Source organism: Zalophus californianus, chromosome X, assembly GCF_009762305.2.
Source record: "Zalophus californianus isolate mZalCal1 chromosome X, mZalCal1.pri.v2, whole genome shotgun sequence".
NCBI classification, from domain to species: domain Eukaryota; kingdom Metazoa; phylum Chordata; class Mammalia; order Carnivora; family Otariidae; genus Zalophus; species Zalophus californianus.
The window spans coordinates 119,000,921-119,027,640 of record NC_045612.1 but is presented as its reverse complement, the minus strand read 5'-3'; the positions used below and the strand labels follow the sequence as shown (position 1 = coordinate 119,027,640).

The 26,720-nt window shown below is 45.0% G+C and overlaps 1 protein-coding gene across 2 annotated transcripts in view; it reads right to left on the bottom strand.

Annotated features, from left to right (window-relative positions):
* The window catches only part of GPM6B (glycoprotein M6B), a 156,048-nt gene extending 129,565 nt beyond the window's left edge, over nucleotides 1-26,483 (bottom strand). For both annotated transcript variants that reach the window (XM_027609435.2, XM_027609439.2), the window contains exon 1: nucleotides 26,008-26,483. In XM_027609435.2, coding sequence (XP_027465236.1) covers nucleotides 26,008-26,011 — 4 coding nt within the window. In that variant the 5' untranslated portion in view covers nucleotides 26,012-26,483. The remainder of the gene's footprint in view (nucleotides 1-26,007) is intronic.
* Nucleotides 26,484-26,720: the final 237 nt, after the last annotated feature.

Genomic DNA, 26,720 nt, shown 5'->3' with positions numbered 1-26,720 from the left:
TCAGAGGAGAAACTCGTGGAGCCCAAACGGACGCCGTGGTTTAAGTTAACAGCAGCGTGCCAATGTTCATTTCCTGGTTTTGATCATCGTCCTCGGGCTGTGCAGGCTACTAATGCAGGGGGAAGCTTGGGGAATGATATACAGGATCTCTGTGCTATTTTTACGTTTCTCCAAAATTATTTCAAAACAAACAAAAATTTTAAATGGACCAAATTTGGTTCCCCATACATATAGAAAAGAGATCTTCGAAATCTCTGCTCCAGAAATATTTAAAACAAAAACATCCTGGTTCTTTATGAAAGGGATAAACTTCCGATTTAGTGAGCACAGAGCTGGTACACAAATGTGTGTTGAAAAATAAACAAATCTCATTCCCATTTAACAAGGCAATACCACTGTGGCAATACCTTTTTTAAACCAACTTTTTACTTTAGAACAGTTTTAAATATACAGAGCTATCGTGAAAATAGTACAGAGCTCCCATATACCCCACACCCAGTTTCCACTGGTATTAATTAATGTCTTATATTAGTATGGTGTATTTGTCAAGATTAATAACAAGTCCCAGCCCAGATACTTATGTCCAGGTACTTAGCGGCCAACCCTGCTGGCTCTTTGGGCAGACTCATCATGCGGATGACAACGAAGATCAATTTGGTGCCCATCGTGTACTTACTGAGCACTTACTATGGGCGAGGAGCTGCGCTCATAGTACACATAGATCAATGCAGTTAATTGTCACGATAATGGAATTAGGTAGGTGCCTTTTATCTGTCCTTTGACATGGTGAAGACTGAAGCCCGGCGAAGCTAAGGGACATGTTCCAGATCACATGTGGAGCAGGATTCAGACATGGGAAGGGTTTCCAAGTACATACCTCCAATCACTGCAGCTGTCAGCCAACCGAAACCTATGCCCAGCTGTTAGTCTAAGCTTCCCATGTCCTATACCTGTTCACGTGGCTTGATTTACAGTAACTAAAAAGCTTCAAATGCCTTCCTCTTTGACTTCGCCTTAGATTCACCCATCCTTCCCTCTAACTTGTCAGTAATGTCTTTGGCATCTGTCACGTAACATTTACCCTCTCCTTCCAGCCTAACTGCATCGTCCACGCATCTGACCCAGATCACTGATAAAAATGAGGACCTAGACAGGACCCCGTGAAAATCCAGCAGTTACCTCCATCCAGGGTGGTGTGGTTCATGAACCAGCAACATTTGGGCCACACTTCACAAAGCGTCCACTGCATCTCACCAGGTAGAGGCTGGCCCAGTGGTTTTCAACCCTGGCTGCTCGTCAGAATCACCGATGGAGCTTTAAAAAGTCCATTACATCAGAATCTCTGGGGGTAGGACGTAGGCATCCGCATTTTTAAAGCTCCCTAGGTGGTTCCAGGGTGCGGCTGGGTTTGAGCACCACTGAGCTAGTGTACATTTCCCTTCATCCACAAGGAAACCAGGGATTCAACCCTGGCCCGACACAGCGTGGCACTCTGAGCTCTGGTTCTTGACATTACCCTCCTCCCTCAGTCAAACTGCCCACTGACAAAGGATACTAACCACCTGTGGGGTAGGACAAAACCGTTATGAACAGAATACTGGTGCCTGTGATTTACTTCACAATCTACAGAACCGGAGGGATTCGAACGTAGCTATCACTGAAAGAGAGGCTGCTCTTAGAATTTCTCAGTATTGACATCAAGCTCATTAATTTCTTTTAGGAAGAACCAATTATACAGCTAAAATATCAAAGAACCAACCTTGAGAATGCAATGCTAAGTAATTTATTCTCCAAATGGGCTTAATTTATGCAGGACAACAGAAGCATTAAGAAGCGACAATGTGGAATATTTATATTCGGGTACAGCAAGGTGTTGCAAAGAGGTTAAAAAAACAAAGAAAATACCAGCAAACTGAAAACATCATTTGTAACAAAAAACATGTGATGGCACCTTATACTCTTCGTATATGAAACAGTAATATAGTGGATCCTTGAACAACATGAGTTTGAACTGCAGGAGCCCACTTATATGCAGATTTTATTTGTATAAATACAGTACTATAAATGTATTCTCTTATGATTTTCTTAGTAACATGTTCTTTTCTCTAGCTGACTTTAAGTATATAATACATATACAAAATATGTGTTAATCGACTGTTTATGTTATTGGTGGTGATAATAATAATAAATAACAACAACAACAGGGGCGCCTGGGTGGCTCAGTTTGTTAAGCATCTGCCTTCGGCTGAGGTCATGATCTCAGGGTCCTGGGATCAAGCCCCACGCTGGGCTCCCTGCTTAGCAGGAGCCTGCTTCTCCCTCTTCACTCTGCCCCTTCCCCTGCTCATGTTCTCTCGCACTCTCTTAAATAAATAAAATCTTTAAAAATAATAATAATAGTTTAAACACTGAGTATTTTCTGTGGGCCGAGCATTGTTCTACGCAATTTATACACACACACACACACACACACAAACTCAATTGTAATTGCCACTCAATCGTACAGAAACGTCATTGTCCCTGTGTTTCAGAGTAGAACATCAAGGCCCAGAGAAGTGCTCCGGTAGGTAACTGGCATTTAAATCCAGCAGTTGGATTCCGAAGTCCACTCTCTAAACCATAAAATGATGCTATGACATCAGATCGGCATGGTCCAGAGACGAGATCACACAGCTTCTAAGGGCTCAAATCAGAACAGAATCTTCTCTTGACTTCTGTTCCAAGCTTCCTGCTTGCTATACCATATTTAGTCTTTCTTAGGTGCCTCTCTGTAGACTACTAGGTCTGTCCAATAGAGTTTTCTGCAATGATGGGAACATACTAGATTTGTGTTGTCCAATGTAAGTAGCCTCTCGCCACGTGTGACTGCTGAGCATTTTAAATGTGGCTAATGTGTCTAAAGAACTGAATTTAATTTAATTTAAACTAATTCAAATTGAAATAGCTAGTGACTATCATATTGGAAACACTGCAAGAGGGGCCATGAAAGGTCTCTCATTTTCGCCTTTTACAATTACTTTGCAAACCAAATTCACTTCCAGGCTCTGCTTCCACGCTCATTTAACAGCTCATCAGCCCGGCTCAAGCTCTAGTGAAATAAAAGGCCACCAAGGGATTTATACAAGCATGAGCTCCGTGATCTCACCGGGTATTTGCCTGGCAAAATCACCACAGCAGGCTTGGCTATAAATTGGAATGTGTGACTCACAAAATGGAGTAAAGTCAAGGAAAATATTTGCTGAAGAGAAGCCATTACCCATTTCTTTGCACGTTGAGGACGTAGCTTGTTTGCAAGAGCTGGAAAAGGTTTCCAGATAAGGTGAACGTGAACTCGCTGACCAGTAGCCAGTCACCTGGCCTGCCTGTAACACCGCCCCAAATTGTGAAACTGAAGACATTATCACCCCAGGCCCTTTGCCAGGAGCCAACCACATTGGGTCCTCAGGACTTCCTTTGTCTTCCACCATTTTCCTTCCCTAGCTGTGAAGGCTGAGGCCGAGACAAAGGTGAACAAACTTACCAGAGAGTCATAGGCTTAATCAATATTAAATCCAAGAATAAAATCCAAAATTTTGGCTCCCTACTTCTAAAATTGAATTCTGGAATGCACTGCTTCCATTAAAGAAAACAGGCCAATTCCTCTGCAGTTTGTTCAAACAGCAAAGTAATACTGAATCAACAAAAGATTTCACTGTTGTCAGTGTTTTAAAACAGTTTTTACACAGAATGCTTTATTAGCATCTAAAATCCAATTGCAGAGACTGACTTTAGCCCCCCAAATCGCCTGACCTCCTCCATTACTTGCGTTCCTTATGATGGATGCTTATAGGAAGTTTATATGAACGATTAAATAAGATGCCTCTGAAGCAAATCCTTTTGATAGACCCAACTGGAAGGAGGTCAGTATTCTTTCATATTCGGAAAAAAAAATTAATTAGAACGATCATCTAAATGGGGAAGCCAATAACGTGAAGGCAAAAGAGAAGACTGAAGACAAACGATCAAAGAAAGAATTCTGTGGTCACAAGAAGGAGGGAGCATGGTCATTTCACCTCATGTGCGCCTCTGACACAGCCATTGCTTTCGATGCTTGGTCCTGCTTGGGTGATTTAAAAATGGCTCCCTATATGGTTACCCTAACGATGGAAACTTCCCACTTTCATCTATTTATTTTGATGCTACATCTTGGCCTGAAGAAAACTCCATATGGGATCAGCAAAATTACTGAATCCATCCTATTCCACTAGTGTGAGGGGAAATATAGTATCTTAGTTATTTTTTAGATGGAAGATATTAAATATTTATAATCCAAAGCTGAAGCACTGAAAGCTAGATGCTTATAATATTAGGGAGATGCTAAATAGTCCCAGGACAGGCCAGTCCTTCCGTTCTCTCTAGACCACCACACCTGATCTTGTGGTAGGGTCGACTCAATGTGGCATGAAACTTCAAAATAGCATAATTTTACATTATGAAGGGTGTTCTTCCTCAATTTACACTGGCCAGAATGTGAACCAAAGGCAGGGGGCGAGCCAACCCTCTACCATATTGTTCAAATGGTAACAAACATTTCAGTCTCTTCTTGTTCTATCTTGTTTACAGTCTTAAACGTTGGAGCATTTCACAAAACAAGAGAATTTCTATTCAAAATGTGTTAACCCTATCAAGCACTCAAAAAGCTCTTCCTTTTCTCCAGTATGGATGTAATAACAGTGATAACATCAGCTACATGGAGTTTTTGAATTTTTTATTTATAATGTTCTGTTGTTTTTTTTTTTTTTTAAAAGATTTTATTTATTTCACAGAGAGAGACACAGCGAGAGAGGGAACACAAGCAGGGGGAGTGGGAGAGGGAGAAGCAGGCTTCCCGCCGAGCAGGGAGCCCGATGCTGGGCTCGATCCCAGGACCCCGGGACCATGACCCGAGCCGAAGGCCGACGCTTAATGACTGAGCCACCCGGGTGCCCCTAAATTTTATATTTATAATGTTAATATGAAACCTGGATTGCAAGTGTGTCATTAATCTGGAAAAAAAAATCAAATTATTACACTTGAGATTTTTAAAAATCTGTAAGTTTATATTACATGTTTCTCACCAATTTTACTTCTCTTTTCAATATATAAGTATGGCAGACACTATTTCCTGTTTCCCCAATATCTATTGCCCTCCTCTTCTACAGTAATAGTATTTTTAGCTGGCTGCCCAGCAAAAGATTACCTTTCCCAGAATCACTTGCAGTGAGGTGTGGTCATATGACCAAATTCCAGTCATTGGGATATGAACAGAAGTGACACATACACCTTCCACAGAATGGCCTTAGAAAGTCTGCCCAACCTTTTGCTCCTCCTATTAGCAGGAATCTGAAGGTGACGGCAGGAGCTGCAGCAGCCATCTTGGACCAGGAAAAGGAAGCCAGTTCTTAAGTAAGACAGAACAAACACACAGGGCCTAGACCTCTGAATCCTTTTTGGAGGAGAGCGACCATACCAGCTGGCACTTTTACATCAGAAGGATGAAAACTTCTGGCATGCAGAAGTTATTATTCACATTTGGGGGGGGGGGGTTCATTATAGTAGATAAACCTATATCCCAGCTAAGTAGTATGATAAAGTAATGAAATTATGTTTTGCTCTAGTAAAAAAATAATTACAGAAGTATACAAAGAATTGTTCTTCCAAGTCATCTGGCATCCAATGGTGCTCCCAAAGTATCTTCAGAGAGGATCAGAGATTTACATTATTTTTATGGGGTCCCCAAAATGGCAGTCCTCTGAATGGTCACTCACCCTACCAATTGGAAATGGCCCAATCAACTGTGACCACTTTTCAAAAACCTAACCCATCATCGAAGGTGTGTCCCCATTGAGATCATTATAACAAATGAGCAACAGGTTTCCCTATTCCCTCTCCTGGACTGGCAGAAGAAAATAAGTAGGAGAAATGGCATTCTCTAGATCCAACCCCCCCTCCACCCCAGCTGAAGGTCCCCTGTGGTTATAAGCTCCGACACCCAACAAACAAAATCAACCATACCATTAACCGACATTGACTGCACCGCCCGCACCAAGAAGAGGTGAGGAATACAGAGATGGAGCCAGAGTGCTTAGGTTCAAACACGGGCCTTGCTACTTCCTGGCTCTGTGACCTCAGTGGTTGGGATCTGTGAAATGGTGGGGGTTACACTGGTTGATGCAGGTAAAGCACTTCGAATGGTGCCTACACACAGCAAGGCTCCCTGTGTGTGTGTATGCTGTAGGGGAGTAAACTCTGCCCACCCAAGATACGCCCCTTCGACTTGTCGTTTCAGGCGGCTTATTGTTAAGAAACGGTCAACACTGAAGAAGCTCTGAAAAAGCAAGGATTTGCCCTTTTGTAAGGGACATTTACACGTATTAGGGAACTCTCCATCGGTAAGAGTGTCTCCCTCAGTGTACCCAGAAGAGGGGGAGGACTCTAACAAATCTCTAGAAACTTATGCTGCTTTGCCTGGTGACCCCCCCTAACTGGTCCTCCACCCCCAGCTCTTTTGTCTTTGGCTGAAGATGGTATTTAAGGTGGTGGCTTCAGCCATCTGGGGGAGTTACTCCGTTTTCCCAGGTCTCTCTCTTGTATACAGGAGGTGTACATGATATTAAATTTTTGTTTGATGTTCTGTTAATCTGCTTCGTGTCAATTTAATTCTTAAAGCAGCCTGAAGAACCTTGAAGGGTAGGAAATTTTTCCTCCCCCAAAGTGCAATACGCTTATAGGTGTATCATATGAGTGTATACCACATATGTACATATGTGTACAACAGATGTGTAGGTTATACACACAACACAGACAGGTGTGCATGTCTGTCCGCACACACCTATGTTATATAGAACATACCCATTTGTATATATAGTGGTGATGTATGTATATATGTACTGTGCGGGGGGGGTCTCCATTTCTTGACTACACACACATATATTCAGATTTCTGTGAAAACCAAGTTGACTCCTAAAAATAAAGTGCCCCTCTGTCCCAAGTTCAAAACGTTGTTAAAGCGTATTCTCCTGCATGTGTAATATACCTAATGATTAAGGGCTTCTGCTGCTTAAACACCCCCTAAGAGGCTCTGAGAGGCCCAGTGGGATTTTCAGCTGCTCTGGCGCAACCCCGAGAGAGGGATGTGACAAGCGGGGACAGAGCAGGAAGGGTACCTAAGGCAGCAGTCTCTGGACCTGCCTCATGAGGCTCTGAACTATAATTTTATCTTCTCAATGACCAAGGGAGCTTATTTGAGCCAGCCAAAAAGGATGCTAACATAGAAATACAAACACTCTGCTAATGAGAGATTTCCAGAAAGGCAGAAATGGATAAAAGAGCAGCTCACAACTGAAGCTCACACGGCACCCCAAGTTTTTGGAATGGATATAAAAAGGGGGCAGCACGGTCACTGCCTTTGTCTCCAAAACGGGACATGTTTGTAACACCGATGTGGATACAGCATGCAATTTGTGCATGCACAGATCTACACAAATTGCTATTCCCCACTTAGGCAGCATTTGAAATGTTTTGGAAGCCTCAATCATTTGCAAAATAGTCAAGTATAAAAAGACCGAGTGGCCAACAGATGCTCCAAAGCTTGCTCCACAAAGGAGGAAACAAAGCCCTTGGGCACCCACTCCAGGCTACTGCACGGAAGGAAGGCCCAGTTGGGCACTGCTTAAGTTTGTTTACAAAGAACATGTATTCATGTATTCACTTGTGTGTGGGGGCAGCTTTAAGGAGTTTCCACCTTCAAAAAATAAATGAATTAGGTGGCAGGCTGGCTATAATGGGACCTCCAGGACAGCAGAGGAGAGATGGAAACATACTGAAACATTCAAGGTCAGTGTTGGGGGTGGGGGGGGGGCCTCTGGTGGAAAGTGTGCACATCTGCTTCAAGAGCTGTGGACTGAAGCTACCCCATCATGTGCTCAGGTACGATTTATCCCCGGGTCCCTCAGGGATCTAGAAACAGTCCGTTAAGGTTGTTTCACTCACTTAAACAATGGCAAGGACACAAACACGCTATGTGTAAATATCGCCATTTTTAAATGATAGACATTTAAAAGAACTCCAGTGCTTCATAGTAATAACCTCTGGTATTTCTCAAAAAAACTATGTGATCAAGTCATTTGCTGAAATGCCAGTTACAGGAGGAGTGACTCACCGGACCTGAGAAAATTATGTGTAGGGATTTTTTATGGCAATACAACTGTACTTATTTTTAAATCAAGTAAGCAACAGCCTGCCATTTTAAGTACAAAGTTACCATGGCAACAATAATATACACCTTATCTCCTGCACCCTAAAGATAAGTATTCATAGGTAGTACAATCACAGAAATAATTAAAGCTTTCCATTTAAGACTCAACTACGACTAGAATTTGTCAGGCATTCAAGCAACATCTTAATGTTCGGTTTCCCAGGAGGGTGTCGCCAGCCTTCTAAGGAAAGAAGCAGCCCATAATGATGTCGTTTCATTATGTTGTGACAGTTACTGGCATCATTTGTGGTTTATTCTGTGACCTAACTTGTGGTTCTGATCAGTTTTATTACCAACCATCTCTATTTTCCTAATTGCATTAAACTATGAATGATAATTTGCCACATTCCGAAAATGCCCTTTTGCAAAGGTCTGATCCTCCCCAGCTGGGCATGTTCCAGGGCGATGTTCGCTGGCGAAAGTAACAACAGTCAGATGTAACAAAATCTGAACCTTGTTAATACCATCCTTAAAATACCCAACTACTGGGCCAAGGAGAGAAACCACTCCTGGCGGTAACGTAGGTCACAGAAATGCAGACCAGCTTCGGTACCATTCTATCACTAGAAGAAAAGGCCTTGGGGCGCCTGGGTGGCTCAGTGCGTTAAGCGTCTGCCTTCGGCTCAGGTCATGATCCCAGGGTCCTGGGATGGAGCCCTACATCGGGCTCCCTGCTCGGTGGGGAGCCCGCTTCTCCCTCTCCCGCTCCCCCGGCTTGTGTTCCCTCTCTCGCTGTGTCTCTCTCTGTCAAATAAATAAAATCTTAAAAAAAAAAAAAAAAAGGCCTTTTTGAAAAACACATTTCTGTTGTTCTGATTTTCATCCCTATCAGAATTTCTCTGCTCACAGGTGTATCTGACCCACCGGTCTGTGGGCTCTTCCTCGAGGCCAAGGACTCTCTCACTCACCACTGTAGTTCTCGTACTCACAACCGCCCTTGGGCCAGGAGTGTGCACCATGAAAATTCAGAAGCAGGCTGGTGAAACGAGCTAGGTCTCGATGCCGCTGATGAAATCAATGAAAGCAGCAAGAGGATGCAAAGATCTACAGCGGACATTCAGAGCGTGGGCATCAGCCGTAGCTCTGCTTTCTGCCCAGGCAGCGCTTAGCCTCTGGGACAATGACAAAACGTTAGCCCTCCCTTGTAGCATGAGAGAGACCTCTCATCAGGGGAAAGGAAGCGCACACCACTCTTGATTGCCTGGGCAGACGATCTACAGAGGGATAAATCTTTCTTTCCTTCACAGTCTCTTCCTTCCTGAACTTCTCCACTCCCTTTATTTACTTCCTTGGAGAAGCCATCCACACTCTTCAATCTCACGGAGGGGTCAAGAGGCCAAACCTTTCATCGCCGAGATTTCCAATATCAGTATGCCAGGACGGCGGACGTCCCGGAGAGGATGGGGGCAAGTGGACTGCGGGTGGGGGTGGTGGCCCAGGGAGCGTTTTCTTGCCTGGCCAACATCCGGCTCTAGGATTTCCGTGTGATAAGACTTTTGTGAATAAACACCTGCTTTCAAATATAAGGATAAGTGCTATCATAAACAGCGTTCTGATTACTTGCTGTTTCACAAGAGGATGAACTCTCAATTCTAGGAAACCAAGATGGGTCTCACCATTCTTAATGTCATCCTCAAAGAGCAATTTATTCAGTTCAAGTAATGTTCATGAATGTTTAGCAGCTTTATAGAAATAACACAAAAGAACAAGACTTTCAAATAAGCTGTGTAGAAGCCTCAGTAAGTGAAATTATATTGGCTTTTTCTCACAAAGATGGTAAAGATGCACCAATTGAACATTCATAGGAAGAGAGAGAGAAATACGTTTAGGAATAATTAAAAAGTGCATGGACATAAAAACTTGACGCTTACCTAGAAAGGCCGTTTTTACCAAGTTCGACTAGAAATATGGAGGAAAAACTTTTCTTGCCAAGATTCACTACAGTAACTGTTAAATGCCAATATTAAACCACTGAGAAGCACTTATTACATTTAAGCAAACGAACACATTGAACACGGCCAGACAACTAGACACAGCTTCCCCCATGTCATACTTACCTATTACCCACAAGGGGGTACCACACACTTGAAGAGAATGTAGCACACACAAACCCACATTTACTGAGCAGATAAATTGGGGCATGATTCATCCCTATGGTTGAATGCTTCACCAAAGGAGCTGCCAAAGGGCAGTAGTCTTTTCTTCTTAAGTATCTATGAGGGAAACCCTAGGTTTGGGGACAGAGAAACCTAAAGCCAGACTCCTCTGAAGACTAATCAGAAGGAGGCCATGGCCACCATCTGCAAAGTTTCACAAATGAAAGAAGAAAGAAGGGAAGAAATGAATGGGGATTTCTTTTGTCTCCCCCACAGCACCAGGCAGGAAATGGGCCTCGGGAGGGAATATTCAGGCCACTACCTTCCTTCTAGCTTGTTGGACAGCTGGGCTGTAGCAGACTGAACCATATAAACATGCCATACTGGATGCCAGAATGGTCCAATATTGTCTCTTTCATGCGCCTCAACCCAAGACCTTCACCAGGAATTGGAGAAGTCAGGGAAATGAGATACTTAAATCAACCCTTGTACTGGTCATCCGCAGCTCTTAGAACAAAATAAAAAGGTTCAACTTATTGCTTGAAATTAAATGGTGAATGAAAAAAATAACTGGTTCACTTCAATGTTCTATGCTTTTTTTTTTTTTGCTAGGAAGAGGCCGGTGTAATAAATAAATAAAACCTCTCGGTAAAAAGAATTTTCTGAATCAAATTAATTATGATGCATTTCATATCAGACATGTCATCATTTGTCTCATTATTGTCATCATGAAGAAAGCCTTGATTGTGGTATGAATTCACTGGACATCAACTGAATTAAACAACTACGTCCGCATCAGCACCAGGAGTTAGTAACTTCCAGGACCTAGGTCTGTCTGCATCACAGAGGCTTGTCCTGCAGGCTCCCCTTCAGAAAGGCACCTTCTGAAGCCGGCAACTCCTGCGCCTGGGCCCCTTTCTTTGGTGTCTACAGTCCCTGCTTGCTCTATTTCAGCCCCAAACCCAAACCTTCCCACAGACTATCGTTTTAAAGGTTTGCAGTGAGTGTCTTTCAGGACTTCAAAAGTTCAGTCTGGGTCTGTGTCCCCACCTTGGCACCTTCACCCTGGGGTCCACATGATTCTCTGTTTGGGGAGGGGCAGGCCCTGCGCCCGGCAGAAGGCTTCGCAGCATCTCTGGCCTCCACCCAGCAGATGCCAGCAGCACCTCCGTCCCCTGGGGGGTAGTAACCAAAAACGTCTCCAGACATTGCCAACTGTCCCCTGGGGGGGCAAAACTGACCCTAGAGCAGAACCATCCGACTAAGCGACAAACTCTTCGAACAAAACATAACTTGTCGCTTCTTAAAGATCCCGAGGCCTCCACTGCTCACCAGTCGCTGAATGAGGGAAGCTCTGCTTTCCAAACACTCCCTCTGAGCACTGAGGAAAGAGCCTGCCCAGGCAGCAAGTCAAACATCTTCAAGCCACCAGCCAAGTAGTGCTTTCTAACCGGCAACCCACTCTAGGTCATGGTTACTTGGATCAGAAGTTCAATTCTTCCTTTTAATGGTATGTCATTTGTCATGTTAGGCTGAGGAAATCGGAACGCATTCACAAAGTAGAAATACCCCCATTTTTTTTCAAATCCCTAAACGCTAAACTAGGATAACAAACAATTTCACATCCAAATTTAGATTTCAATTTTAAATTCTAGAGTTTCCGCATCCCAGGGTCCTGGGATCGAGGCCCGCATCGGGCTCCCCGCTCCGCGGGAAGCCTGCTTCTCCCTCTCCCACTCCCCCTGCTTGTGTTCCCTCTCTCGCTGTGTCTCTCTCTGTCAAATAAATAAAATCTTAAAAAAAATTTTTTTAATAATAAAATAAAATAAAAATAAATATATGCAGGTATATGTGTGCATTGATTGCTGGGGGATGGTGCCCAGGGATGGCAGTCAGTGTGTAGAAACTGTCCAACAGTCCAGTTTGGTTCTGGCTATCATCAACAGTAAGGGAGTGACAACCCTCTATTAAAAATTGCATTTCCAAAAACGTCCTAGGAGAATTCAAATTTGTGATTTCTGTTGCCTCCAAATAAATAAACAAAAGTTTGAGGCCTTGTGGAGGAATATTTCTGTGAAGTGATGGGTAACAGCCGTACATGTAATCTCATTTGACGGCTGAATAAACCACTTTCTGGAATAAATCAAGCTCGCGCGCCAACCCAATGCTGGCCTCTTCTTCACTGGGTGAATAGCTATGTGAAAATATTCCAGGAAAAGTTTTCCATTAAACTACTTAGGGGAACTAGGTAATCTTGAGTCGGCCATGAAAAGTTCCTTTTCTCAAGTAAGATCACCAAATGTGGAAGTAACACTCTACCAGAAAAGCAATGTTTAAACCACTCTAGGATTACCTGAGCTTCATCGCTGTAACAGATGAGTGGAAAATTGGCTTTTCTTCTCTTTCAACAACGAATTTACATCCTGAATATAAACTTGGTCTTTGTAATGGAGCCAACTGGGTCATATTTTTCTTTAAGAAGAAATCCACATCTGGGGCACCTGGGTGGCTCAGTTGGGTTAAACGTCCGCCTTTGGCTCAGGTCGTGGTCCCAGGGTCCTGGGATCGAGCCCCACATTGGGCTCCCTGCTCAATGGGGAGCCTGCTTCTCCCTCTGCCTCTCTCCCTGGCTTGTGTGCTCTCTCTCTCTCTCTCTCTCTCACTCACTCTCTCTCTCAAATAAATAAAATCTTTAAAAAAAGAAGAAGAAGAAATCCACATCTTAACATATCAGGGGCTTTCTTATCTAATCTTATTATGTCAAGGGTCCATTTTAGTAGAAATACCTCACTTCACTTGTGTTCCTATGACCAGGCTGGTACGTGATAACTGAGAACCCGCTTTCCCCTACAGCCTCTATGTTCATCTGAACAAGTGTATATATTACTTGTACTTTCAGAAGCCACAGGTCAGTGGAAGGAAACCATGACATCCCATGGAATTAGATTTGACACCAACTGATTTACTGTCTCCCTTAAAAAAAAAAAAAAAAGCCACAAAAATTAGGAGGGACCTTTAATAGATCTTTTTTTTTTTAAAGATTTTTATTATTTATTTGACAGAGAGATAGAGAGAGAGCACAAGTAGGCAGAGCGGCAGGCAGAGAGAGAGGGAGAAGCAGGCTCCCTGCTGAGCAGAGAGCCCAATGCGGGACTCGATCCCAAGACCCTGGGATCATGACCTGAGCCGAAGGCAGACGCTTAACCGACTGAGCCACCCAGGCACCCCTAGATCTTTTTTTAAGGGTGCACAAAAACATTATTGCCGATATAAAAGAAGATCTAATTGTATGAAGAGCTGTGTCATGTATACAAATGGAAGTTTCGACATGGTAAATACACTATCACAGAAATTATGCTGTAAGTTCACTGTAATCCCACTCAGAATCCTAACAGGGATGTTTGTGGAACATGAGAAGCAGATTCCAAAAGTACACCAAAAAGAAAAAAACAAAAACAAAAAACAAAAAACTGAGTCTGTCTCAGGCACTTTTAAAGAAGAGCAAGAGGAGAAAAATTCTCCTAGGAGATACCCAGGCTTATTATACATCTACAACAATCAAGACAGTGTACTCTTAGCACACAGATGGCAAACACAGGGCCAAGAAACAGAATAGAGTCCAGAGAGGTACACACACTTACAGTAGGGAAATTGAAAACATGAGAGAAGTTATATAAAAACCAGTGGAGAAAGGACGAGCCATTAAGTACATGGTGGTTTCTGCATAGAAAATAGAAAATAAAAATAGATTTCTATCTCATACCAAAAAACTAAAATCCCAATGGAATAAAGACTGAAAAATGAAAAGCACACCTTTAAAAAAACTTTACAAGAAAATACAGAAGAACAGAAGAACATCTTCACGACTTTGGAGATAAGAACAATTTTATTTTATTTCATTTTAAGATTTTACTTATTTGACAGAGAGCACAAGTAGGCAGAGTGGTAGACAGAGGGAAAGGGAGAAGCAGGCTCCCTGCTGAGCAAAGACTCTGATGTGGGGCTCGATCCCAGGACCCTGGGATCATGACCTGAGCTGAAGGCTGACGCCTAACTGACTGAGCCACCCGGGCGCCCCACCCCTCCTTTTTAGGAACAATTTTAAAATAAGGCAAAAATTAGGAGCGCAAATCATAAAATAAAGGAAAAGATCCATTAGGGTTTATGACAACAAAAAAAATTCAGTACAACAAAAGATACATTCCACAAAGTTAAAAGATAACCCACAGAGAGGAAGAAGACATGGAGGACACGTTTAACCAAGGACTAGTATATCCATAATGTATAAAGAATCACTACAAACCAGTAAGAAAAAACAAGGATGGGGCGCCTGGGTGGCTCAGTCATTAAGCATCTGCCTTCGGCTCAGGTCATGGTCCCAGGGTCCTGGGATCGAGCCCCGCATCGGGTTCCCTGCTCGGCGGGAGGCCCGCTTCTCCCTCTCCCACTCCCCCTGCTTGTGTTCCCTCTCTCAAATAAATAGAATCAAGAAAGAAAAGAAAGAAAGAAAAAAGAAAAAAGAAAAAACAAGGATATAGGGGTGTCTGGCTGGCCGGGTCAGGAGAGCATACGACTCTTGATCTCAGGGTCATGAGTTCAAGCCCCATGTTGGGCATGGAGCCTACTTAAAATAAAAAAAAGAAAAAACAAGGATATGAATGGAAAGAGAAAACTCAAGTGGCCAATAACCTGCCAAAAACTTTCAACCTGTCTAGGGACCTCCAACATAAAAAACAATGAAATACCACTTCATACCTATCAGATTTTTGAAAAATCCCACTGTTGGCGATACCAAACGCTGGTGAAGATACAGAGAAACGTGAGTCCATGCATGGTTGGCGTCAGGGCAAATCGATACCAGTACCCAGGAAGCAGCAATAACACCACGCTCTGTGTGGTGACAAGGCATTCATTCTGCTGACGACACCATTACCCCAGTCAAAAAGGGGACAAAGCTCCTCACTGAAGGAATGAAGGCAGATTATTTATTACTCGTCTAAGTCCAAACAACACAGGAAGTTCATTTAAGCAAAAACATTTTTATATCTATTTCTAAAATTTGTCAGGTTGAAAACCAGAAATCATCCCAGGCCTCCAGCCGTTTGCCCACCTTGCTTTGTGCTGGGAACAGCCAGCCGCCAGTTCACTAGCTACTATTAATTCAGACAATTTTCTTTTAAAGATTTATTTATTTATTTTAGAGAGAGTGAGGGAGAAAGAGGGCATGAGTGGGAGGGGGAGAGGGAGAGAGAATCTTCAGCAGACTCCACACTGAGCGTGGAGCCCGACGCAGGGTTTGATCTCACAATCTCACGATCCCCGAGATCATGACCTGAGCCGAAACCAGGAGTTGGATGCCAACCGACTGCACTACCCAGGTGCCCCTAATTCAGAACTCTTAAAACACCATCTTCTTCCAGAAACTAGTTGGGAGGGGGGTCTCAACATCTGTTATATCCTTACAGCTGGAAGCCATAAAATAGTTCTATTGATCCTTTTTTCAGATCCTGAATAAATGTGCTACGTCTACCACCGCCCCTTTATTTACACCCCTGCCATCACGTACTTTCCGTTTCCCAGGGGCATAATGGGGCTAAGGCTACCTTAGCTCTGTAATCTCTTCAGCCATATGCATGTTTTTCCAGTACCTGTCTCATTGCTCATCGATTATTTTCAAAAGCCCTTCTCACACCTGCTGTGTCAATGTTTTCCACTTAAAATAGAGGGCAGGAGGGGCGCCTGGGTGGCTCAGTCGGTGAGGCGTCTGCCTTCGGCTCAGGTCATGAGCCCGGGGTCCTGGGATCGAGCCCCGCATCGGGCTCCCTGCTCCGCGGGGAGGAGGAGCCCGCTTCTCCCTCTCCCGCTCCCCCTGCTGGTGTTCCCGCTCTCGCTGTGTCTGTCAAATAAATAAATAAAATCTTTAAAAAAAAATGCTTATAGGGGCGCCTGGGTGGCTCAGATGGTTGAGCGGCTGCCTTCGGCTCAGGTCATGATCCCGGGGTCCTGGGATCGAGGCCCGCGTCGGGCTCCCGGCTCCGCGGGGAGTCTGCTTCTCCCTCTCCCTCTGCCTGCCGCTCTGCCTACTTGCGCTATCTCTCTGTCATATAAATAAATAAAATCTTAAAAAAAGAAATAGAGGGTAGGAATCAGTGGTTCATGGACTCCCTAGAACACCTCTACATATGAAGGCATTTAATAAGTGCTTTTAACCATAGTGATTTAGAAGCAGGTGTATTTTTCAGACAGAAAACATCACCAAATTTTAAAATAATGTTATTAGTGGTGATCAGACCTAAGGGTTTATCCTGTATGGTTCCATCTCTATAAAGTGGAAAAACAGGCAAAACTATGTTGGCAGAAATTAGGAGTGATTACCCTTGGTCAGGGTGCCTCCAAGGGAGCTTGTGGGGAATTTCTGCAGCGCTGGTAATGTTTCACTTCTTAATCTACGTACTGGCTAAGTTGGTAAAAACTTACTAAGCTGTATGCTAAAACGGTTTGCCCACTTTCTGTGTATATATTATACTTCAAGAGCAAATTTTTAAGTGATTTTTATAATATCCGTGCCTCTTAACAAAACATCTAAAAGTATTTGTGACGATACCATTATATAATAGAGTTCAAACCAGTTTTTGGTAATCCAGGACATTGGCTTGGCAAAACGGTAATAACTCATGAAATGGAAATTCATCTCTTTAATGTTCTGAATTCTGTTTCACTTACCATGGAAACTGTCAGAATATGCCACATGAGAAAACTAAAAGGAAAATATAAAATAAAGTGCTGCATCCAATAAAGTTATCTTAAGGGTTTGAATTTCTTTGCTAATTACATCTCCATTCTTTGCTCCTTGTGTGAAGAACAGATGCCTGAATTCAAGCTGCCATTTTAAAACCCTCCGTTTAAACATTCTTTTCAGGGAGTTGTGAAACATCACATTCCCAAACCTAACACAGGGACCCGACGCACATACAGAACAGCCAATTTCCTAGGCTCCTTCTAACCGTCACTTCCAAACTTTTCGTGCTTTTTACACCAGAACTAGTTTCCAAGTGTGCTCAAACCTCTCTGAACAGGCCAATTTAAGGTCTCCGGTGGGGTTGGGGGCGGGGAGGGGGGACACAGAAGGAGGGGGGGCACGGAGGGGGTGCGGGGAGATCTCCGGCTGTGGGAAAGGATCTCTGTGAGCAACAAGGGGGACATCAGTCCTTCCTCCTGCAACTCCTGCATCTCTCAAACCCAAGAAAAAATGTAATGAAGTCATGACTACAGGTCCCCAAGGACAGAACAGAACAGAATGGAACGTGCGGGAAGGTTGCCTTAAAGGCTTAATCCGGGTAGATTTGATGATAAGCTAAGGAGATGAATTCTAAATATGGAAAGGCCATCAAGGTAATTAAGGATATTAAAAAAAAAATGGGACTAGATCCTTGATGTCTTTCTACTTAATGAAGAGCACAAAAGATGATGAAAGCGATTTTAGTTAAGCAAGGCCAATTTCATATAGATTTCAGGCCTTTCAGAGCTACGTGCACTGAACAGCAGAACAAGTTACCAAGGAAAGCCGGGCACGCTCTATTCCCAAGGGGGTCTGGTCTCATTAAGGAGATTGTTTAGTTACCCTTTTACTCCAAAGAAAGAGTGAACTAGGTGGTCTGCAAGGGCCCCCATTGTATCTACAGATTCTCTGATGATCTTGAAAAACAGGTTAAAAAAAAAAAAAAACAAAACCAACTTCCTTCAGCTAGAAATATCGAGCATCCCTTTTGGAAGGCAAACACCCTTTTACCCAGAGATCTTCCTATTCAGCAAATGTGCTCAAGTAAGACCTCAATGATGCCCCTACTGAGATTTTTAGAATACTGTGAAGCACAAAAGGTTTTCAGTCCCTCTTACTCTAAAGCAGGGGTTCTCAACATGGGCGGTTTTTGGCCCTCAACGATTGTTAGATGGCCCCGTCTGGAGACATTTCTGGTTGTCACAACTAGGAGAGTGTTACTCGCACGTAGTGGGTGGAAACCAGGGATGCTACTAAATACCCCCCAATGCACAGAACAGCCCCTCATGACAAAGAATGATCCAGCCCAAAATGTCAATAGTGCTGAGGCTGAGAAAACTCGCTCAAGAGGGAAGGAGGGGCGCCTGGAGGCTCAGATGGTACAGCATGTGACTCTTGATGTCCGGGTTGTGAGTTTGAGCCCCACATTGGTTCTAGAGATTACTTAAAAATAAAATATTTAATTAAAAAAAAGAAAGGGAAGGAAAGGAAAGGAAAAAAACCAACCTTCTTTTACTTCAGTATCTGTCTCCAGCTGTCCGAGAAGAAAGTAGAATTTAACAGTCCTACAGAAAACAAACAGGCAACCAAATACTACGCACTAACTCTAACTCAACATCCTTTACAGTACATCTTGTCACACCGAGTTCAAATATACTGAGTTATACACAGCCATTAAGAGTAAAATGCAAAAGATCGGGTTTGAATAACTTTTCCTTTGGCAGATTTTGTTTTCTAACAAAGTAAGCAGTTTTTATTCCTAGACATTAAAATCCTATCTTCTGATTACTAGAAAATGTACTCCTTTTTTATTAAGTGGTCAGTTCATCCAGCAGATGTAATCATCAAATGTAAGCATTAACCTATCAAGATAAATTTTAAAATAATTGCCCAAGATTGATCGAGAACAAGAGAATACAAATTGCCTACATCACAAGGAATTAATAGGGGACTTATCACTACAGAGCCTGCAGACGACAGGATTAAACAGTTAATACAAGAATATTATGAACAACTTTACGTCCATAAAGTTGATAACTTAGACAAAATGGAAAGTCCTTTAAAAACACAACTCGGCAAAAATGAAACAAAGAGAAAGAGTAAATTTGAATAGTACTGTCTCTGTGGAAAAAAAAAAAATAGAACTTTAAATATTTCTACAAAGAAAACTCCAGACCCGGATCACTTCACTGGCAAAATGTTTCAAATATTTAAGGAAGAAAAGTGCCACTTTTAAGATTACTCATCAAATAAACAAATAGACAAGACCAGGTTCCATTTCAATGCCCACCCCCTCTGGAGTCACACCAAACATGGCCTTTTCCAACCCAGAAAGGCTCACGCTTCCTTCCTTCTCCACTTTATCCTTTGAAAGGGAGGAGGCAATAGACAATATTAAAAACTTTTTTTGTAAGATTCACGTCTATTTGTAATTAAAACTCGTCCCTCCCCCGTCTTATTTCCTACTGTTCCCCACCCCTCATTCTCTGCTCAGGCCCAACCAGTCTCTTCAGGATTCCACCAGGACCTCTGCTCACTCCTACCTCTCTTCCACGGCACCCTAACTAAGCCTTTCCACTCTTCTCAAAACACCTCAAATCCAAGTCTCCACCAGAAGCTTCAGATAAGCTACAAGATCTCACCCTTCTCAGAACTCCTTCTAGACTTCCATTTGGAATTTTACAATTAGACACTAACGATTCTCTGTCTCGGTGGTTTCTTTTATCTCCTCCGATTGGCAGTTCCATCCATCACTTCCCTGCTTGAAATCCCTTGGCAATTCTCCCCAAGCAAGAGGGTAACATGAAGTTCTTTGCAGCTCTTACCTGTGGCCCGGCCCCGCCGCAGGCCTCAGCACCCCCACATCCAGGCCATGCCCACCTCCGCGGCCCCGCATCCCGCAGCCTCCCCCACTGCCCACTCCTGCACATCTGTATCCAGGGCCTGGGTACAGCCGCTCCTGGCCACTGCCACCCCTGTCCTCCTGCTCATCCTTCAAGTCTTGCATCAAGGGTAACTGTCTCCCCAGGGAACCCCACTCTGAAATACCAACACCAATGCCCCCCCCACCTCATTTTCCTTGGACAGAGGAAATTATTCTACAGGAGCTATAATTACTTCTATTACAATTCTTCATTGGTCTCTCTGAGGCAGCTGTGCTGATCTGAGGACAGAACGCAGTTTGGGCGTTTAATTTTTTTTTTATTTTTTATTTATTTATTTATTTATTTTTTTTTTAAGTTATCGCTACACCTAAGGCAAGGCTCGAACTAGAACTCACGACCCCGGGATCCAGAGTCGCAGGGCCTCGCAGCGGCGCGTGCTGAACCCAACCGCGGAGGAGCAGGGAAACACTCCGACCAAGTGACCCTTACAGTCCTGGCCGCAAGGAGGAATTTCCCCGCAATGGTGTTTCACTCCAAGCTGCCCTCAACTTCAAAAATCCGACAAGAGGGAAGTACTTTTCACCAAGGACAGGAAAATATTTTAATACATCAAAAGAAAAAAAAAAGCTAAAGGCAAAACAACTGCTCTGTAAATTGCTTTTGTGTCTGTCTACCTCCAGCCATCAAATTACTTCTGAAGCATCTTCAAGCTCTGAATTCTGTTATTCTGTGCAAATCTGTGCTGAAAGTATTCATGTTATTAAGGAACAGTACTTAAAGTCATTCGCCCTATTTCATTCACGGTGGTTTATCACAGTTTTGTAATACATAAATATAATTTTACATACCTTGTAATCTGTACTTTTATAACGTAGATAGACCTTAACAAAGCATCTACTCCACAGACCCACCCAATTACTCCATTATTCTCTACTCCTTTTGTAAGCCATATTGACCACTGTCCACAGAACTTGGCTTCGAGGTTATTCTGCAGGACATCTGTATACGCTTTCTGCCATGAGCTGAATTGTGTACCTAAGAGTCAGTCGTGTTTGCTCCCCAACCTATTTATGTCAGTTGTATTTGTTACTGTAATTATGAAATTTAATTCCATACTACACAGACTAAGAAAACGTGTGCAAAAGAAAGAGCTTTTATTTCTTCGAAACCCAAGCTCATTGCTTTGGCAAGTCTTAAAAATGAGTCACTTGGAAAAATAGTTGCCTAAAACCATGGACAGGACAATTGTAGAAGTTTAAGGGGAGTGGGGTAGATGATAGAAGAGCATTCTGCACAGAGACTGGCTCCCGATGCCCTTAAGCTCTCATTTTACTTTAGAAGAATCTGAAACTGAAAATCAGAAGCCAATGAATTTGGGCTGTGAGTGACATGCCGAGCGAGACTTCAAGGAATCCCAGCCAGGGCTCACACTGAAAGCAAAGGCCTCAACTCTACAACAAAATACTGGCAAATTAATGTTTAGAGTTAATTGAATGTTTAAGACACACATGTGGCACTTTTGATGATTAACCACTTTGGCATTTTCAATAAACCATCTAACTGCCTGACCCTGGGGGCAGCAGCTAAGGATCGGCTCTAAAACCCTTGCAGGGGTCAAGTGGTTTGGGCAACAGCTTTTGCTGGAGCAAAAATCTACTAATTAATTATTTCCTGTTGGTCACAAACATAACTCTGTGCTACTGGACTGTGAGGGTTACTTAAAATTTCAGTTTGCCTCCAGAGACTTAAAGGGAGCTCTCTCCAAGACCTGAGGGTGGGCCCGATGTAAGATCTTTACGCTCACAGCGAGGGAGGCTAGCGCATTCTGGAAATACTTCCTGCCCAGCTATTCATCAGACCACTCCTTTGTCTGCAGTTGCATCTGAATTTCTGAGCAAACCTCCCGAACCAGACACGTAGGTGTGCCTGTCTGGTTCCTCAGGGGGCTTCCTTCTGAGCCTTGCCTCGGAAGGTGATCTGGGCCCGGTGTGTGGGGAGAGCAAAAAGTTCTCCGGAGCCGCCAGCTCTCGGAGGAAGAGGGCAGGGGACGCCAAAGCTGGAAGCACCGCGCACAGCTTCCTCCACCATGTTCCCCGGAGCAGGGCCACTATGCCCACTGGCGGGCACGTCAAGATGCCAGCATTCAGCCCGACTACAAACGCTGGCTTCACGGAAACCAATGGTGTTTAAACAATTAGGGAGCGGTTTTCTCATATTTTCCAAGCATCACATTACCCTCTCCTTTCCTTTTTTCTAAATTATACCCCTTTAGATCTGTAAGAGCCTAAAGAAATAACTTCGTCAAATCCTTGTATTCTGTAGTAAAGGGAGATCAAGAAGAGAAAATGATTTAGCTAAGACCACAGAGCAAGCTGGTGGGGTTGCTGGGGCAGACACACCGCCTCTGGCTTGCCCTGCTTTTCCTCAGTTTCCTCACCCTGGGGACCCACAGCACCAGCACCACCAGGGAGCTTGCCAGACCCGCAGAAACCCCGCTCCCATCCAGGCCCACTGAGTGAAAAACTGCTTTTTTAAACAAAATCAAAGAGGGTTCGTATGCACGTTACAGTTAAAGAAAAACTGCTCCGAGCCAGTTGTTTGTACTGCTCTTTTGTGAAATGACCGTTTAAATTCATAATCCTCATAAAAAATTTCCTTGCCACAGAGTGGATGAAAACAATTAGTTATTTTGCGGTCTCCGGTCATTTCACACAGAATTTGCACTTAAAAACGATAGGCAACTAATGAAACAAAATCAGCGGTTCTCTCTGGATACATGAGGCATGTCAAAGCAGGGTGGATATTCCACAAATGCCTTTATCAGAGCTTATTACACTGAATCCGAGTAGTTGCTAAGGTCTTCAGGCCTGTGAATCAGGTAACACAGTAACGATTCTGGGGGCGCCTGGCTGGCTCAGTCCCTAGAGCGTGGAACTCTTGATCTCAGGGTCCGGAGTTTGAGCCCCACCTTGCGCACAGAGATTACTTAAAAAAACAATTCTGTTAGGCAACATGAGTTCCCAACAGAGAAAACCAGAGTAAAACCGGGAATGTGTGTGCACATGCACACAGGTGGACACTGGCCAAACGTGGAACCCTTCAGCCAGTGAAGTAATTCGTTTCGACGCGTTCACTTAGGTGATGTACTGCGTACGAACAAAACATCAACATCTTCCCATTGGGCAAAACCACCAAAGTTACTGACTAGTCAAACACACTTCAAACATCAATTGGCTCGTTGCATTTACATGAACGGTCCAGAATAGGCAAATCCCTAGACACAGAAAGTAGATTAGCGGTCGCCAGGGGAGACGGGGGTGGGATGGGGAGTGACTTCCAAGGGGCACAGGGTTTCCTTTTAGGGTGATGACACCGTTAATGGTGGTGGCCGCACAACTTGGAATACACACAAAATCACGAACTCTGTGCGCTCAAATGTGCAAATTGTGTGGTTTGTAAATTATATCTCAACAAAGCCCTAAAAAACCCACAACTCCTTCAACAAGAACAGGTTTTAAGATACACTGAGAGATAAAACTTCAGGCACCACTCCTGCTCAGTATTTTTTCAACTTAAAGATGTTGAATACCTTACAATTTGAGTCCAAAGGGGCTTTTATTTCCATAAACCTCACCCATTTTACCAGTAAATGAACTAATACTGGGTTAAGGAAGTGATTTGCGTAAGAACTCAAGTCCCAACTCAATGCACCAATGGCGAGAATTTTCCCAACATTAAATCATTTCCATTAAAACATTCATAAGGTTATGTTGGGTAATTAAATACATCTGGAAAAATAAAACCAGTTCATGGCCTTGTGGTGTATTTACTAAGAATCTACCAAAGGAAATCACTATGTTTCCTTTTGGCATGAAGGGCCCCTTTTTTTTTTAATGTAAAAACTAAAAACTGAAACCAAGGATACTGCCAGAACCAGTGAGGTATGCACAAATTAACATAAATTGGCAACTGAAGTGTAGAACCAACAATTGTCCCAGACACAAAGTACTTCCTTGAGACCAGGCCTCTGGTTTGGGCATTTGCCTCATGAGAACTGCCATCTAACCTCCACACCTATTTAAACACTAAAGCCTGCCCCCAATGAAGCCCAGGGTCCTGTGAAAGGCATGCTCAAGAAGGTTCCCCGGGTGGTAGCTGGATGCTCCATTTCGAACTAGTACAAATTCTAACACCTAGCGTTAATGAACCAGAAGTAACTTTATTTCAGGAAAACCAGTTAATGCTTCCCTCAGCACCGGACTTCTCTAACTTCAACATCTCTGCGCCAAGCATTGCCAAAATAGTTCCAGGCTCAGCAGCAGCCATCTGATTTTTGTGTATGACCCTCATTTAAAGGGAAGCATTAAAAGGGGCGGGGGGAGGCCTGAGGGTCACCTGGCTGGCTCAGTTGGTGGAGCAGGGGACTCTTGATCTCCGGGTTGTGAGTTCGAGCCCCACCTTGGGTGTAGAGATTACTTTAAAATATTTTTTTAAAAAAATAACTAAAATAAAAGGGAACATTGAGTGATGGGACTACTCACGTGGGGGCATTAAGAGAAGTAGGAACCAGAGTTACAGGTCACTCAATTCTGCCCTTTCTAGAAGAATTTTATCCTAGCTCTCCCCTAACTTTTTGGTAAGAAATTTTCTTGTTGGATTCGGGAGCCTTGTTTCCTTCCATATTTTGACCACCTAGTCAATTAAAAAAGATTCAACTATACAATTCTTTGCTCTTCCCTTTAAATTCTAAATAATAAGCTCTCCCTACGGTCCCTGACCAAAATTACAATCGGCACAAAATTACACCCCCTCACTTAAACACACACACACACACACACACACACACACACACACACACACTTGCGCGAGCGCGCGCGCGCGCGCTCTCTCTAGCGCTCGCTCTCGCTTGCTCTCTCAATAGCAGAGGGATGCAGACTGGGTAAGAGGACACGGGTGGGGATGGGGGACGGGCAGGGATTCCCAAGCCCCGACCATTAACCCGCAACGGTTAAACCCACGGCGCTCCTCATTAGGAATGCTTCAGCGTGGCTCCTCAGTCTGTGGCTTTTGTGGCGCTTGTGGCCGCAGTCTGGCTGCAGAGAAGGATAACAGAGCAGGGAGAGAAGCCCTTTCCCAATCACAGCCCTCAGACATTTCCCGGGGTGCGGCGGAATTAGGTCGTTTTCCACAGCATTCCCGAGTTTCCCTTCCGATGGAGTCCCCATTTAACGACATGCTGCTGACGGCAGCATTTCGGGGTGTTAGGAGGGGACGGAAAGACTCCCACAGCCGCCTAACATTCGCCCCGGGCCAGGTTGGAGATTTTCAGTCTCCAGAACTGGGCTTTCACCGTCACTAGTCGATTCCCCCAGCTGCACTCGAATCCGCTTGGCAAACCGTGTCCACCTGCGCCCAGGTCCGCATTTTGATAGTTGGAACGGGGGACAAAGAAAAGAGACTCACCCTCTGACCCAGCCTGTCCCTCTCCCCTCCCCCCTTCCTGGTATCAAGGGTCATGGTTCCCAGATGAGCTCTCGGAAGACCCCAGCCTTGGGGAACCGGGCGATTGTTTCGGGTTGGGTTGAAGGGCAAGAAGACTACGGCAGGGTGGGACAGGACCGGACTGGGAGCTGAGAGCTCGGGCGACAGGAGAGCGTTCCGGGAAATGAGCAAGAGACTCCTCTCTACCAACCCTTAAAATAGGGTCGCCCGGGACGCCCCGTCTGCTCGCTCCGCACCCCCTCCCGGGACACCGGCTCTTGCCCTCCCGCGGGCCGCACGCCGGGGGTGGGGGGGCGGCCAGAGCGCAGCCGGGACGGGGACGTCCCCGCCGCGGGGCCCGGACGCGCACCTGGGCGTTCGGGACACCTGCGCCGCGCCCCTCCCACCTCCGGCCTCCGGGCGCGAAGGTGCCCGGGGAGCCCCACCTGAGCGGGGGTGGGGCGGGGGCGCGGGGCCAACGCGCTCGCTTACCCATGGCTGGAGACGGGCGGGAGCGGCGCGGGCTCCGGGCGCTCGGGCTCCCCGGGGACGGGCAGAGCCGGTGGTACAAGTTTGCAGGGCTGGCGGGCACGTGCGCCGGCCGGGCTCCGGGCGGGCTGCGCTGCTGGGCTGGCGGCTGGCGGCTGGCGGCTCGCTCCTGGCTCCGGGGCCGGGGTGGGAGCGCGGCGCGGCTCCGCCTGCACTGGGGGCCGGCCGCGCCGAGAGGGGCCCTGACGTCAGCGCCGGGGGCTTTGTGCGCCCGCAGCGAGAGCCCGACCCCGGCAGCGGGCGCGCCAGGGTGGCCGGCACTGCTCGCGGCTTCCTCTGGGACACTGCCCCCACCCCAAGCGGGCGCCGAGGGGCGCGGGAACTCGAGAAGCCGGGGAGTCGGGGGGGGAGCCTGGGGGGGCGCGGATCCGCGTCCCAGAAACGAACTGTTACACAGCTGGAGGGGGCTTTGCGGTCCCAGTCTTCACCCATTGTGCAGATGAAGAAACTGAGGCCCGGGACAACGAACCAAGGACAGCCGGTGATCGGCAATTGCCCCCATCCACACTCCTGGAACCTTATGTTCATGTATGAGCTGCGGGTGATTATTTAATTCAGTGGGGCTCAGCCCTGTTTGCACATTAGAACCAGCTGGGGAGCTTTGAAAACCTGATTGCATCTGGGCCTCTGCGGGCGGGACCGAGGCATCCGGCCGC